Source organism: Hypanus sabinus, chromosome 10 (genome assembly GCF_030144855.1).
Source record: "Hypanus sabinus isolate sHypSab1 chromosome 10, sHypSab1.hap1, whole genome shotgun sequence".
In the NCBI taxonomy this organism is placed as follows: domain Eukaryota; kingdom Metazoa; phylum Chordata; class Chondrichthyes; order Myliobatiformes; family Dasyatidae; genus Hypanus; species Hypanus sabinus.
In genome coordinates, this window is record NC_082715.1 from 63,215,436 (window position 1) to 63,231,008 (window position 15,573).

A 15,573-nucleotide genomic window follows, 5' to 3' on the forward strand; every position below is an offset into this window, starting at 1 on the left:
TGGTTATGCACAACTGACACCCATCTCCACATCTGTCTTCCTTTCATCAACTACAAATTTAATTGCTCTAGAGTCCCCATGCCTTCAGTTACCTAAGATCTGGAATTTTCTCTCTAATTCTTTCTACCCCATTAATTCCCCCCCCCTTATAAAATGATCCTCAAAACGTACCTGTTGTCCAAGTTTTTGTGATCTGCCCTTAATTTTTTCATGTGTTGCTCTGTGGCAAATGCTACTCTGAATGACTCAGGATGCTTCACTTCTACAAAGGTAAGGTATAAATATTCATTTCTGTTTTTGCTTTACTAATGTAAGAATTGCTACATGAGACATCACTATCTGGAAATGAAGTTCCTTAAGATTTGTTGTGTATGTTCTACATAAATACAATTCCTCCCTTTGAGGGTATAGTAAACTTTTCCATGAAACTTATATGGTGAAAACTAATTTTTTTCATAATCACTTGTGCTTAAGATACAATTATTACTTAATTATTCATACAGTAACTTTCATTAGTTAGATATTTTATCTTTTGATTAATGAACATCTTTCCAGGGCATTTCTACATTGCTGAAATACACTTTCACACTTGAGTTTCAATAAGCATTTATACATGTTCAGATTCAAAATACATGTATTATCAAAGAATATTTATATTATACAACGTTGGGATTGGTTAGCTTACAGGTAGCCACAAAGCAAGAAACCCGAAAGAATCTAATTAAAGAAAAATAAAATAAAAGACCAACACCTGATGTGCAAGAGAAAGGTAAAAAAAATACACATCATGCAAACAATTGAAGTGAACAACAACATTCCAAACCAAATTGCATCCTCAGATCCGAACCGCAAAGCAAACTAGAGTAGGCCTAAAGCCTCGCAGACAGGACAGTCTTCATAGCCTCAGCGGCACAGAGAGGAGTGACCATCATGGAGAGTGAGTGGAATTGGCTCTCACCCTTTCCTTCATCTATTGTATAATAGTTCCAGGTAACACAATCTGGACCACAATCATATCACTAGTCACCTGATCTCACAGCTTGCTAGGTGCAGCATATTTCATTGTGATAATGGAAAAGGGATGAAGAGAAGGAACATAATTCCACGCACTCACTATTAGCAGTGTAATTTTGAATGTATTAGATGAAGATAGTACATGCACCTTCAGCAGAAGAGTCAACAGATGTCTAGAGTCTAGATGTCTAGAAGAGTCTAGAGATGTGGTAAGAGAAAACTAAACAATAAACGTATTTGTTTTAATCTCAATTTAATTGTTGATCGTCACTGGAACAATGAAATTTAAAGATTATAGATTACAGTTCCTTGTACTGATCTAGCATACTCTAATCAATGTGCTAGGAATCAGTTGAAAATCAGGAAATAAATTAGTTTACATATCAGAATTGTAAGACTTCAAAAATATTTTATCAGCTGTGCATTTAGTGCCAGAGGCTGTTTCTATCCTTTTGTTTAGTTACTGGACATCGGAGTTCTTTGTCACCTCTGTGGTGCGGTTCCAATAGTATCAAAGTGAAAGTACTACTGTGATATAGGTCCTTGACTAATTAATGCAATCTATAGGTGACATGTCGAGGATGAGGACTTGGGGCTGCATCTGACGTATGCTAGTTGTGCCAGTGAATGAAACTTTTCATATCCATCTCAACCAAGACTACTATTAATCCCAAGTCATGCACGTGTGCAATCACAGAACACACACCAACATATCCATCAACATTCATGCGGAGTTCTACGGTGTGACAAAGCACATAATCCATAGAGCACAGTTGGAACTTGAAAATTTGACTTTAAAATTGCAAGCTTCATGATCATGAATAATCTTGCATGTTTGCCGGGTAGTAATTTCTGGATTGCTGCCTGTGCCACACACCAGTGAGGGTAGAAACGGGATGATCTGGCAGATAAATGCGTGGTGCGGGGGACAGGGATCTCTTCTGGTGAAGTGTGATCTGTTCAAAAGTTACTGGTTGCACCTGAATCCAAGGGGAGCCAATATTCTCATGGACAGGTTTGTTAGAGCGGTTGGGAAGGGTTTAAACTAATTTGGTGGTGGGGGGGTGGGAAATGGAGTGAAGGGACCCAGGATAGGACAGATGGTAAAAAAGCAAAGATGACAGGCAGTCAGACTCTCAGGAAGGGCAGGCAGAAGATAGGATATCATTGCAGCCAGCAGGGTGAGTATCAGTGCATTAGAGATGCAGAATCAAAAAAGGTAGCAAATACAGCACTCAAAGTGTTATATCTCAATGCACAGAGGAAAAGGTGGATGATCTTGTTGCATTTTTACAGTTTGTTGGGTATGATGTTGTGGCCATCACTGAATCATGGCTGATGGATGGTTGTAGTTGGGAGAGGAACGTCCAAGGCTTTATAAGACACTAGTGAGGTCTCAGCTTGAGTATTATGAATAGTTTTGAGCTCCTCATCTAACAAAAGATGTGTTAGCATTGGAGAGGGTTTAGAGAAGGTTCACATGGATGATTTTGGGAGTGAAAGGGTTATCGTACAGGGAATGTTTGATGGCTCTGGTTCTGTACTCACTGGAGTTTCAGATGGGGGGGTCTCACTGAAACCTTTTGAATCTTCAAAGGTCTAGATCGAGTTGATGTGAATAGGATGCTTCCCATGGTGGGGGAATCTAGGACAAGAGGGCACAGCCTCAGGATAGGGGGCATCCATTTAAAACAGAGAAGTGAAGACATTTCTTTAGCCAGAGATTATTGAAATTGTGGAATTGTGGAGGCCAGTTCATTGGGTGTTCTTGATCAGTTGATTGATCGATCCTTGATTGGACACGACATCAAACGTTACGGGGAGAATGCCGGGGAATGGAGCTGAGGAGGGGAAAAAATGATCAGCCAAGATTGAATGGCAGAGTAGACTCGATGGGCCAAATGGCCTAATTCTGCTCCTCTGTATTATGGTCTTATAATTTATGTTCTTCTTGTGAATGTTGTATATCTGATACCATGAGCCCATGATGCTGATACAAATCAGTTTTTCATTGCATCTATGCAGACATAAATCTATTTCTATGACGGTAAATTCAGTTTTGATTTTAGCAGATGTTTCTTGTCTCAAGTAACTTTAATTTAACAAAGGCAATGCCTTAGTAAACTCACCTTTCCCTTATTAGTAGTTGAGTTTGCATTCCCTGTTTGGTATAGCATCATTATACGAATATGACTTTAACTAAACATTGCAGAATTGCAATTTTTTTTTACCATCTCTCCTGATATTTTTACCTCAGATTAATGACTTAACAGTATGATGGTCCGACAGAGCATCAATATTTTGCTCTGAGGTAAGTACCAGCAGGCTGTTCAACGTCGAGGGGGCCTTGCAGCTGAACTAATCCTAGTCCTCACCCAACATGAATCTATCTTCCAACAAGCATCATTGAGCAGTGAGCAGAAACAGGATGCAGCAACGTAACTAACTCCATGTTACACTGAGGTAAGTTTAAGATCAAATAATTCAGCACAGATAAGGAACTGTTGTGTTTAGTTTACAGATGGGCATTGAATTAACTAAACAGGCACTCTGATAATCTCCATCCATCTTGCTGCACCATGGAATAATCCTGCACCATTGTTAATTAAAAGTACTATATATATATTGCACCCAATAAACTGCAAGGAGAGCACTAATATAAGTTAATGTAACAAAAATGTGCAACAGTAATAGTAAGCAGTCCACTGTAATTCACAAATGATGAGGTTTGAACTGAGTATACCTTTCAGACCAGGGACTAGGATCTGTACTGAGCATGATTCATCTGCTATGTGTTGAGATTCTCCAGATCGGAGCAAGGACAGGAACAGCAGGCCAATTAGCAACACCAGTAAAAACAGTCCACTGTTCATAATGTCCACAAGAAGTTCATTGACTCCTAAAGACAGAAATTCCTTTAATAAATAACTATTACAATTAAGACAAAACAACATTTCTTAAATTAAAAATAAGCAATGTGAAAAATTATGCTCAAAACTACTTCTCCCTGCACCCTCAATGTGTTAGGAATGAGACCATCCATTCCAGCTTCTGTTTCAATGTACATCCCCCACACCACCCACAGCTATCACCCAAAGCAAATTCAAGTCTCTTTTTAATCTAAGCTTTTGCTTGTCCAGTTTGCAGTTACCTAGGTCTGGATTATGCAAGTAAATGTGGGAGAAGGAAGAAATGGGATTCAGTTTTGCTGGGTCTTTATTCCAATTTCTTTCAATTAACATTCCAGAATAAATGTTGGCATTTTCTCCCTGAGCTTGGCCCCATCAGAGAAGATGTGACAGCATGAGAAAGGGCTGGGAAGATGATGTCATCGACCAGAATTCCCGCTAGTCACACATCTAACCAAACCCCCCTCCCCCACCCCTCCCACTCAGCCTTATCCAATGCTATGTGTGTCTGTACAACATGAACAGAAGCTCCACACCACCCAAGACTGTGTCCCACAGGAGAATCTGTAAGGAATTTCCAGAGGCTAATAGTTATTCTGAATTTCTCTGACCTTAGCTTATATCAACCAGTGCCATGCACAATGGATTTCACTCCTCAATTTGAATTCAGAAAGAAATTCCTGTTCATGCTGGCTGGCAAACAGCATTAATAGATTAATGATAATTGCTAAATAGAAGCCATACCTTAATCAAACTCCACACTTCACTTTAAAAATTCAATGGTTAACAGTCGCTACTTGTGATGCAGATCTGAATTACATTTTACTGATTAGAGTTTAGCACATTCCATTAGTTTGCTAAATGATTTGTACAGTTGTTGAAAAAAAGTAAGCCCATCACCAGTCAATTCTTGGTCAGCAGCTGATGCTTCAACAGAACAAAATTCTGAAGCGTTTTAAGAGTTAAATGATGCACTCTAATACAGTCCATTTGCTGAACTCTTTCTCCCCATTTATTAACAGATGGTAGCAAGGACTGTCATTTGGAATGTAATACAGCAGGTTTTAAACTAAGAATGGAATGAAAATCAGACTGAAAAATTCCCCTTACCTTATGATGGAAGATGGAACAGTGAGCAAGGAATCATCCTGAGCTTCTTCTCCCATCGCACAGATGAACTTTATTGCTGTTCTTGTTTACCAATGCTTGACAGATTTTTTTTAGGTTGACTGGTTGATATAGCCTGCCCAAGGAATCGGCTCAGCAAATCAAGAGAGAAAAATTGTAAGTATGACCCATAAATAACATCCTGTTTGACAAATGTCAGCTGGGGAACTTGCAGCTGTAAGAGATAACTATGGGAAAATCCAAGATAGAATAGTGCAAAAATAAAATCTTCAATATTTGTTTAATTTTTGTTTTTTTAAGAATAAAATAAACTTCTTTGCATGCAACACATAAAGATCTCCAGCAATATGAACAGTAGAGAACTCTCAGAGATTTTCCAAGTCATATGGGCTTTGAATTGAGATTTTTTTTTAATCTCTCAGTAATCAAACTACTGAGGGTTTACTTAACATCCTTCTGGCTTTTTGCAACGTTCTGTTATGATTATCTAGAAACAATTGTTTTGCCAATATCTTGTTTGTATGGTGTGGCTTCAGAAAATCACATTGCGGCAGATTGTTACAAAATACCTTTAATAGAGCGGTGCCTCATCTCAATAAAATACCGAGGGCTCTAAGAGGTCTGTGGCTCTAGAATTCCATTTTCAGAAAGTTACTGAAGAATTTGCCAGTTTATTCTTCCTAAGGCATCTGGAAAAAAATGCATACTTTTCCTATACCCCTTCCTGATGTAAAATTAATGTTCCATAACACGGAAATTGAAAATCACACACATAACATAACTTTTAAAATGTGAGACTCCTAATCTCAATCACATTCTGCAAGTAGTTTTTTTGGTAAAAGGATGAAAAGAATTGTACTCGTTTAGGCTCCCTGAACAGACTATAACATCATAAAAGTCCAAAATTAAAGCATTCAGCCCCAAGGTTCTTCCTACTTTATTGTAATTTGGTTGAGAAACAAGCCCTTCAGCCCACTAACGCCACACTAACCATCCGCCACCCATTTTACACCAATCCTACATTAACCTTGCTTTTTTTTATTCTCCCCAGATCCTACCATCCAGCAGTGAGCTAGGGACGATTTACAGTAGCCAACTAGCCAGAAAGCATCTGGGATGGGGCAGATAACCAGAGCAGTCGAGGGAAAACTGGCACAGTCAGAGAGAGAGAATGTGCAAACTCCACGTAGACAGTGTGGGATTAAACACGGGGCAATGGACCTGTGAGCCAGCAGCTCCACTAGCTGCACAATTATGCTGCAGGCTATACACACCAAATTAAATCCTACAATTGATTTCTGCAGTTCACGCTGGGACTGGGAGAGATAATTGAAGGCTTTTGTATACAGAGATTGACTAATAAGAGCCACTGTACTGTTAAAACTCAGCCATGAATGCCTTTCACAATCAAATAACCCACTGTCAGTAACTATCTATGCATTGATGAGGACTAGAATCCAGTGGGAGTCCTTTGGCAGTTAAGAGGCAACCCTTTAAAAAAATAAATATAGTGTATAAACAAATATTTTTACTACATTTCCCAGCATGTTTGGCACCTTCATCATTCACGATTATTTGTGCAGATAATGAAAGAAGAAAACTGTTAATTTTAGACAAATGATCTTGGTAAAATGTACAAAATCTACCCAATCTTGTAATGACTGCTTCTATTATATCCCTTGTCTTAGAAAGCAGAGAAGATGAATTTTCCCTGCTGTCAGGCCGCAGGCGTTCAGCTGAAGCACTTCAGATCCATAGGAGAGTGAGAGACAGGAGAAGTAACTATGAACACCATTACAACTAATCAATGAACAGTCACCATAGAAACTGAACAGCCTCCATCTCAAAGCATAGCTTCCACAGACATCTGGTCACATGTCTGACGTTACAAACAACACTCCTAATTGCCGAGGTGTTCTGAGACTAACCATAGGGGGGAAAATCTCAAGATTTTTATTCCTTCAGCGAGATTTTAGAATTTTCTTTCTTTGGATATTGTGCTCCTTGGTAGGCCCTTCTCCATATTACAAGTCTGTGTACGTGCACATTGTCAGTAGTCACTCTCACTGGAACACACCCACTAACATAGTTTAGATGTGACTGATTTAAACATTGATTTTAACAAATCAGTAAACTCCTTAATTTTGTGTGTGCAAATTGACCACATACTAGAGATTTATTTTTAAAACATAACTTGCACAAAATAAGATTCAGAGAGGGGAAAATCAATAACATAGTGATATTGACGCTGGACACTTCACTCAGTACCATGAATCATAACTATTTATGGAAAGCGGCCAGTGAGTGAGTGGGCCAGTGAAGGAGTGGAGGTTTGAGGCTTTGACTCGAGAGATTCTGGCAGTTTTGGCAGTTGGACTGTGCAATCAAGTCAATCAAGATTTGAATAGCTCAGCAGAAAGCCGTTGATCAGACAATCAAGAATTGAATAGCTCAGACTCAGCAGAAAACAGCTGATTGGGCATTTGAGGTCAGGTGACCAAGCAGTTTGAAAAGCTCAAACAAATAAATAGAGGGTTACCTCAAGCGTAGCGGCCAGTGAAGGAGTGGAGATTTGAGGCTTTGACGAGAAGAGGCTGAGGACGAGCTTCACTCCAAGTGAGGTGAGGCTGGGTAAGTTCCTTTCAAAAGAGAAAGTTTCTAAAGTTGAGGCAAGTATTGGGTAGGTCATGGCAGCTGAGATCGGCCCTGTGGTTTGTTCATCCTGCAGCATGTGGGAAATCAGGGATACTTCCAGTGTCCCTGACAACCATGTGTGCAGGAAGTGTGTCCAACTGCAGCTTCTGGCAGACCGCAGTGAGCATCTGGAGCTGCGATTGGATTCATACTGGAGCATCCATGATGCTGAGAAAGTCGTGAACAGCACGTTCAGTGAGTTGGCCACACGGCAGGTAAAGGCTACACAGGCAAAAAGGGAAGGGGTGGCCACTAGACAGCATAGCAGTAGGCAGGTAGTGCAGGAGTCCCCTGAGGTCATCTCCCTCCTAAACAGATATACTGTTTTGGATACTGTTGGGGCAGATGTCTCATCAGGGGAAGGCAGCAGCAGCTGAGTTCATTGCACCATGGGTGGCTCTGCGGCACAGGAGGGAAGGAAAAGGAGTGGGAGAGCAATAGTGACAGGGGATTCGATTGTAAGGGGAATAGATAGGTGTTTCTGCAGCCGCAAACGAGACTCCAGGATGGTATGTTGCCTCTCTGGTGCAAGGGTCAAGGATGTCTCTGAGCGGCTGTAGGACATTCTGGAATGGGAGGGTGAACAGCACATAGGTACCAACGATACAGGTTAAAAATGGGATGAGGTCCTGCAAGGTGAATTTAGTGAGTTAGGAGATAAACTAAAAAGTAGAACGACAAAGGTAATAATCTCTGGATTACGACCAGTGCCATGTGCTAGTCAGAGTAGAAATCGGAGGATATTTCAGATGAATATGTGGCTTGAAAAATGGTGCAAGGGGGAGGGATTCAAATTTCTGGGGCATTGGAACCAGTTCTGGGGGAGGTGGGACTGGCATAAACAGGACAGTCTGCACCAGGGCTGGACTGGAACCAATGTCCTAGTGGGAGTGTTTGCCACTGCTGTTCAGGAGGCTTTGAACTAATGTGGCAGGGGGATGGGAACAAGTGCAGAGAGACAGAGGGGTGTAAAATGAGGGTAGAAGCAAAAAGTAGTAAGGTGAAAAGTAAAAGTGGCAGGCAGGCAAATCAAGGGCAAAAAGCAAAAAGAGCCACTTTTCAACATAATTGTATAAAGGCTAAGAGTGTTGTAAAAACAAGCCTGAAGGCTTTGTGTGTCAATGCGAGGAGCATTCGTAACAAGGTGGATGAATTGAATGTGCAGATAGTTATTAATGAATATGATATAGTTGGGATCACAGAGACATGGCTCCAGGGTGACCAAGGATGGGAGCTCAACATCCAGGGATATTCAATATTCAGGAGGGATAGACAGGAAAGAAAAGGAGGTGGGGTAGCATTGCTGGTTAGAGAGGAGATTAACACAATAGAAAGGAAGGACATTAGCCTGGAAGATGTGGAATCGATATGGGTAGAGCTGCATAATACTAAGGGGCAGAAAACACTGGTGGGAGTTGTGTACAAGCCACCTAACAGTAGTAGTGAGGTTGGGGATGGCATTAAACAGGAAATTAGAAATGCGTGCAATAAAGGAACAGTAGTTATAATGGGTGACTTCAATCTACATATAGATTGAGTGAACCAAATTGGTAAGGGTGCTGAGGAAGAGGATTTCTTGGAATGTATGCGGGATGGTTTTCTGTACCAACATGTCGAGGAACCAACTAGATAGCAGACCATTCTAGATTGGGTATTGAGCAATGAGGAAGGGTTAGTTAGCAATCTTGTCGTGCGTGGCCCCTTGGGTAAGAGTGACCATAATATGGTGGAATTCTTCATTAAAATGGAGAGTGACACAGTTAATTCAGGAACAAAGGTTCTGAACTTAAAGAACGGTAACTTTGAAGGTATGAGACGTGAATTAGCTAAGATAGACTGGCAAATTATACTTAAAGGGTTGATGGTGGATATGCAATGGCAAGCATTTAATGATCGCATGGATGAACTGCAACAATTGTTCATCCCAATTTGGCAAAAGAATAAACCAGGGAGGGTAGTGCATCCATGGCTGACAAGGGAAATTATGGATAATGTCAAGTCCAAAGAAGAAACGTATAAGTTAGCAAAAAAAAATAAAAGCTGCACACCTGAGGACTGGGAGAAATTCAGAGACCAGTAGAGGAGGACAAAGGGCTTAATTAGGAAAGGGAAAAAAAGATGATGAGAGAAAGCTGGCAGGGAACATAAAAACTGACTGTAAAAGCTTTTATAGATACGCAAAAAGAAAAAGATTGGTCAAGACAAATGTAGGTCCTTTACTGTCTGGAACAGGTGAATTAATCATAGGGAACAAAGACATGGCAGACCAATTGAATAACTACTTTGGTTCTATCTTCACTAAGGAGGACATAAATAATCTTCTGGAAATAGTAAGGGACCGAGGGTCTAGTGAGATGGAGGAACTGAGGGAAATTCATGTTAGTAGGGAAGTAGTGTTAGGTAAATTGAAGGGATTAAAGGCAGATAAATCCCCAGGGCCAGATGGTCTGCATCCCAGAGTGCTTAAGGAAGTAGCCCAAGAAATAGTGGATGCATTAGTGATAATTTTTCAAAACTCCTTAGATTCTGGATTAGTTCCTGAGGATTGGAGGGTGGCTAATGTAATCCCACTTTTTAAAAAAGGAGGGAGAGAGAAACCAGGGAATTATAGACCGGTTAGTCTGACATCAGTGGTGGGGAAAATGCTAGAGTCGGTTATCAAAGATGTGATAACAGCACATTTGGAAAGAGGTGAAATCATCGGACAAAGTCAGCATGGATTTGTGAAAGGAAAATCATGTCTGACGAATCTTATAGAATTTTTTGAAGATGTAACTAGTAGAGTGGATAGGGGAGAGCCAGTGGATGTGGTATATTTAGATTTTCAAAAGGCTTTTGACAAGGTCCCACACAGGAGATTAGTGTGCAAACTTAAAGCACATGGTATTGGGGGTATAGTATTGATGTGGATAGAGAATTGGTTGGCAGACAGGAAACAAAGAGTGGGAGTAAACGGGACCTTTTCAGAATGGCAGGCAGTGACTAGTGGGTTCTGCTAGGCTCAGTGCTGGGACCTCAGTTGTTTACAATATATATTAATGATTTAGATGAGGGAATTAACTGCAGCATCTCCAAGTTTGCGGATGACATGAAGCTGGGCGGCAGTGTTAGCTGTGAGGAGGATGTTAAGATGATGCAGCGTGGATAGGTTAGGTGAGTGGGCAAATTCATGGCAGATACAATTTAATGTGGATAAATGTGAGGTTATCCACTCTGGTTGCAAGAGCAGGAAAACAGATTATTATCTGAACGGTGGCCGATTAGGAAAAGGGGAGATGCAACGAGACCTGGGTGTCATTGTACACCAGTCATTGAAGGTGGGCATGCAGGTACAGCAGGCGGTGAAAAAGGCAAATGGTATGTTGGCATTCATAGCAAAAGGATTTGAGTACAGGAGCAGGGAGGTTCTACTGCAGTTGTACAAGGCCTTGTTGAGACCACACCTAGAATATTGTGTGCAGTTTTGGTCCCCTAATCTGAGGAAAGACATTCTTGCCATAGAGGGAGTACAGAGAAGGTTTGCCAAATTGATTCCTGGGATGGCAGGACTTTCATATGAAGAAAGTCTGGATCGACTAGGGTTATACTCACTGGAATTTAGAAGATTGAGGGGGGATCTTATTGGAACATATAAAATTCTAAAGGGATAGGACAGGCTAGATGCTGGAAGATTGTTTCCGATGTTGGGAAAGTCCAGAATGAGGGGTCACAGTTTAAGGATAAAGGGGAAGCCTTTTAGGACCGAGATGAGGAAAAACTTCTCCACACAGAGAGTGGTGAATCTGTGGAACTCTCAGCCACAGGAAACAGTTGAGGCCTGTTCATTGGCTATATTTAAGAGGAAGTTAGATATGGCCCTTGTGGCTAAAGGGATCAGGGGGTATGGAGAGAAAGCAGGTACAGGGTTTTGAGTTGGATGATCAGCCATGATCATACTGAATGGTGGAGCAGGCTCGAAGGGCCGAATGGCCTACTCCTGCACCTATGTTTCTATGTTTATTTCCTACCTGGCCTAGAAAAGTGTCCTATCCACAGGAAAGTAGATGTAGTTGTTCCCTAGCTTTGTCCAAAATCCCAGACTGTGCTTGCTCAAGCTTTTTTCTTATCTTGCTCTAAAACATCACAGCCTTTGTTCATCCATTACACAGGGAGGGTAACACATCATGGGTTGGTCTAATACTCATCCACTGTTCTGTAACTCAGATTCCTTGCTATTCTCCATTAAAGCAGCAGGGCAGTTGTTGCTTAGTCAGAGAATGTATTAACGAGCTGGATCAGTGGATTTTGTCAAACGACTAAGATAGCAGAACCTCGGAATGCCAGAGACCCAGGTCAATGATCACCCATGGTGCTATCTGTGTGGTAGTCACACATTCTCCTTATGACTGCATAGACTCCCTGGGTACTCCAGTGTCACTGCCAGAAAGATGAGGGCTTGTGGATGAATTGATCAGAACAAGCTCCCTCTAGTCTGGTAGGATCGGAGGGGAATGCAGGACCTATAAAATCGGATTATATATAGATGAGTGCTTGATTATCTGCTCAAACTAGGTATTCTATGGGATATGAATTAATAATCAAAGGATAATGACGAAAGCCAAAAGACCAAAAATAATATTGAAGGACAAGTTCAACTTGGATCTAATTAAATGTCAAGATAGGACAGAGGGAATCAGAAAAAATGCTGAACACTGGGAGAACTCAACGTATTAATGTCATTGAGTATTACAGTCTTGCAATAGACCCTTTGGCCCATTTGGTCCATGCTGAACAGTTATTTTGCTTAGTCCCACTGACTCAAACCCAGATCATAGCTCTCCATACCCCTCCCATCCATGAGGAAACAGATGGTCATAGGCATGGCACGAAACAGACCTCTCAGCATGCTAACTCGCTGTTGACCATCATCCACCCTTTTACATTCATCCTACTTTTTATTTCAATTCTCCCCAAACTCACAGCAGCTCCCTCCTATTATACCACTCATCTGCACGCTTTGAGATGTGGGAGGTGACTGGAGCACCTGGAGGGTATTCAAGTAGTCACAGGGAGAAGAGTAATCTCCACACACATAGCACCCAAGGTCGGTATCGAACCAGGCTCGCTGTTGCTGAGTGACTGCACCTTTACTAGCTCTGTCACTGGTCTATTTCTACTTCCATCTTTCTAATAACGAAACATGAGAAAGTCTGCAGATGCTGGAAATCCAAAGCAACACACACAAAATGTTGGAGGAACTTAACAGGTCAGATAGCATCTATGGAAAAGAATAAACAGTCGATATTTAGGGCTGAGACCCTTCATCCAGACTGGAAAGGGGGAAGATGCAAGAATAAAAAGGTTGAGGGAGAAGAAAGAGGCTGGCTGGAAGGTGATGGGTGAAGCCAGGTGGGTGGGGAACGTCAAGAGCTGGAGAAGAAAGAATCCAATATGAGAGGAGAGTGGACCATAGGAGAAAGGGAAGGAGGAGGGGACACTAGGGGAAGTAATAGGCAAATGAGAAGAAATGAAAAGTCAGAGTGGGAAATAGAGGAAGGGGGTGGGGGGGGAGAGAAATGTATTTACTGAAATTTATTTAATCAATTTTCATGCAATCAGGCTGGAGACAATCCAGATGGAATATAAGGTGTTGCTCCTGTACCCTAAGGGTGGCTTCATCTTGGCACAAAAGGAGATCATGGATCAAGATGCTGGAATGGGAATGGGAAACAGAATTAAAATGTTTGGCCTCCAAGAAGTCCCACGTGTGGTGGATGGTGCAGTTTATGAAGCGGTTCTCCAATTTACCCCAATCTAATGGCTATGTTAAGGCTGCCATTTTACTGGGTTTTTATGGTTTGGGATGCATGCTTGATTTTTACATCAAATTTCCAAACCACAAGATATCGCAGAACTTCTCATGGCAATTTCAACATGGTTATTATAAGAAAAACTGACATTGAAAGAAGGGACCAAATTGCCTACATCATTCAGAAGATGGTTTGATTTCTCCAGGTTCTCTTCATGACCTCACATGAGACTGTTAAACAACAACTATTTCCAGGTTCCTGTTAACTTTGGCTAAAAGTTATGAGAAAATGTAATGGTAGAGTGGAAAAGAAATGTAGGGTGAAACAAATCATCATCCTAACACCCAGTCTTTACAACAATCCTTGAAGAATCAGACTAGTTACAAGTGAAGACCCATGTTAATGTTAACAACAGGAATGAACTGCTAAACAATGCAGAGTATCATGTTCATACAAAGCCAAAATACTGTCAAGGAATCAAATCAAATATGATATACAAAAGGTGAATGAGCTTCAATCGAGAATTAGGAAATTCTAATTTGGAATAATTTTACAATATAGTGCCTATTGTTAATGTTGAAAAGTGAAGATCTGTCAGATGGGTAGATTCATTTTATGTAATGGAGTTTAAAGTATATGTTATATTTTTTAATTAGAGCTCTCCCTTGGGGCCCAAACTCCTATCAGCTTCAAACACAGGCAAGCATCTTATCTGCCAAGGCAGCCTCCTGACTGACCTACTGCCAATCACATTACTTAGCTTCCAGCTACTCCAACTTCGTTCTCAGGAGATCAACTTGCACAACCAGGCTCAGGAGAATACATGCAGCATCTCATTTAATTCTTCTGCTGATGTGTGTCGAGGAGTGGTGAAATGATGAGAGGCATGAAATAATCCAACACCACAAAAAAAAACATATGGTTACCAATAGAAAATCTGAAATCACTGCACTCTTAGTGACTGGGTTTCCAAGGGAAAAAATGCAATTAAACTTAGCCGTCTGCAAAAGTAATTGAAATGCAGATAACCATGCATTACTAAGACTGGACGCCAGAGGGCACACAAGAACCATCACGACCTCAGGTGTATTTTAAAGGGATTTTCACGTTTTTTCTGTAACCCCTTTGTTTTCTTTCACCTGGGGGAGCTTTGATTCTGCATCTATGTTGACCTTGATATCCACTCTCCCTTTTATTTTGGCCCCTTATTTCTCTTTTTTTGGGGGTGGGGTAGGGGAGGGGGTAGGCCGTGCACAACTAATTTTCACAATACATGTGGAAGAACTTCAAGATATTTGACAGTGAATTTTGGTCACATTTCAGAAAAACAAAAATATCAAACTGAATTAGTAATCACTTTGAGTAGTAATGGATTATTCAATTCATTCTGAGGGGAACACAAAAGACTCTGAGGCATGATGCCTGAACAGCAGAGTGGGTGTTCACTCTATAGAAAGTATGTGGCTAAGCAAGAGCGGGTGCAGAAAAGCTTCACAAAGGTGCTGCCTGGACTGGAGAACTTGAGTTATGAGGAGAGGCTGGAGACGGTTTTCACTGAAGCTAAGGAGACAGAGGTGGCTTCAATGAAATCTTTGAAATTATTGGAAGCATAAATAGTCAGTCTTTTTCTAGGGTAAGAGAGTCCAAAGCTGTAAGTTTAAGGTGAAAGGAGAAAGATTAGAAGGAGATCTGAGGGATAAACTTTGCATTCAGAGGATAGTGAAAAGTTTCAGAGGATATGGGACAAATCCAGGAAAATGGAATGATCTAGGATAGGCATCTTGGTTAGCATAGACAAGAAAGCCTGAAGGACCGGTTTCCGTGCTGCATAACTCTATAAATCTACATAGTTTTATGAAAATGGGACGAGGTATTGAGTACAAGAGTTGAGGAAAATACACCTGGAATAGTGAGTGCATTTCTGATAGGAAGGATTTAATTAACTCAGGAAGTTGCAGATAAGATTAATAGAAATGTTTCCTGGACTGGAGGCCTTGTCTGGATAGGCTGGGCCTGTCTTGCCCAGAGCCAAGAAGGCA

The 15,573-nt window shown here is 41.0% G+C and overlaps 1 protein-coding gene and 1 long non-coding RNA gene across 3 annotated transcripts in view; one reads left to right on the plus strand and one right to left on the minus strand.

Annotated features, from left to right (window-relative positions):
* The window catches only part of colec11 (collectin sub-family member 11), a 36,507-nt gene extending 31,351 nt beyond the window's left edge, over positions 1 to 5,156 (minus strand). Inside the window, exons 1-2 of one of the 2 annotated variants that reach the window (XM_059981983.1) lie at positions 5,034 to 5,156; positions 3,758 to 3,913 (exon numbers count right to left, since the gene is read on the minus strand). In XM_059981983.1, coding sequence (XP_059837966.1) covers positions 3,758 to 3,887 — 130 coding nt within the window. In that variant the 5' untranslated portion in view covers positions 3,888 to 3,913; positions 5,034 to 5,156. The remainder of the gene's footprint in view (positions 1 to 3,757; positions 3,914 to 5,033) is intronic. The other variant, XM_059981984.1, reaches the window with a different exon arrangement.
* On the plus strand, positions 1,315 to 14,735 carry LOC132400709 (uncharacterized). The gene is made up of 3 exons (XR_009514344.1): positions 1,315 to 3,477; positions 4,946 to 5,207; positions 6,740 to 14,735. It is a non-coding gene; the product is annotated as an uncharacterized LOC132400709 (long non-coding RNA).
* The last annotated feature ends 838 nt before the right edge of the window (positions 14,736 to 15,573 follow it).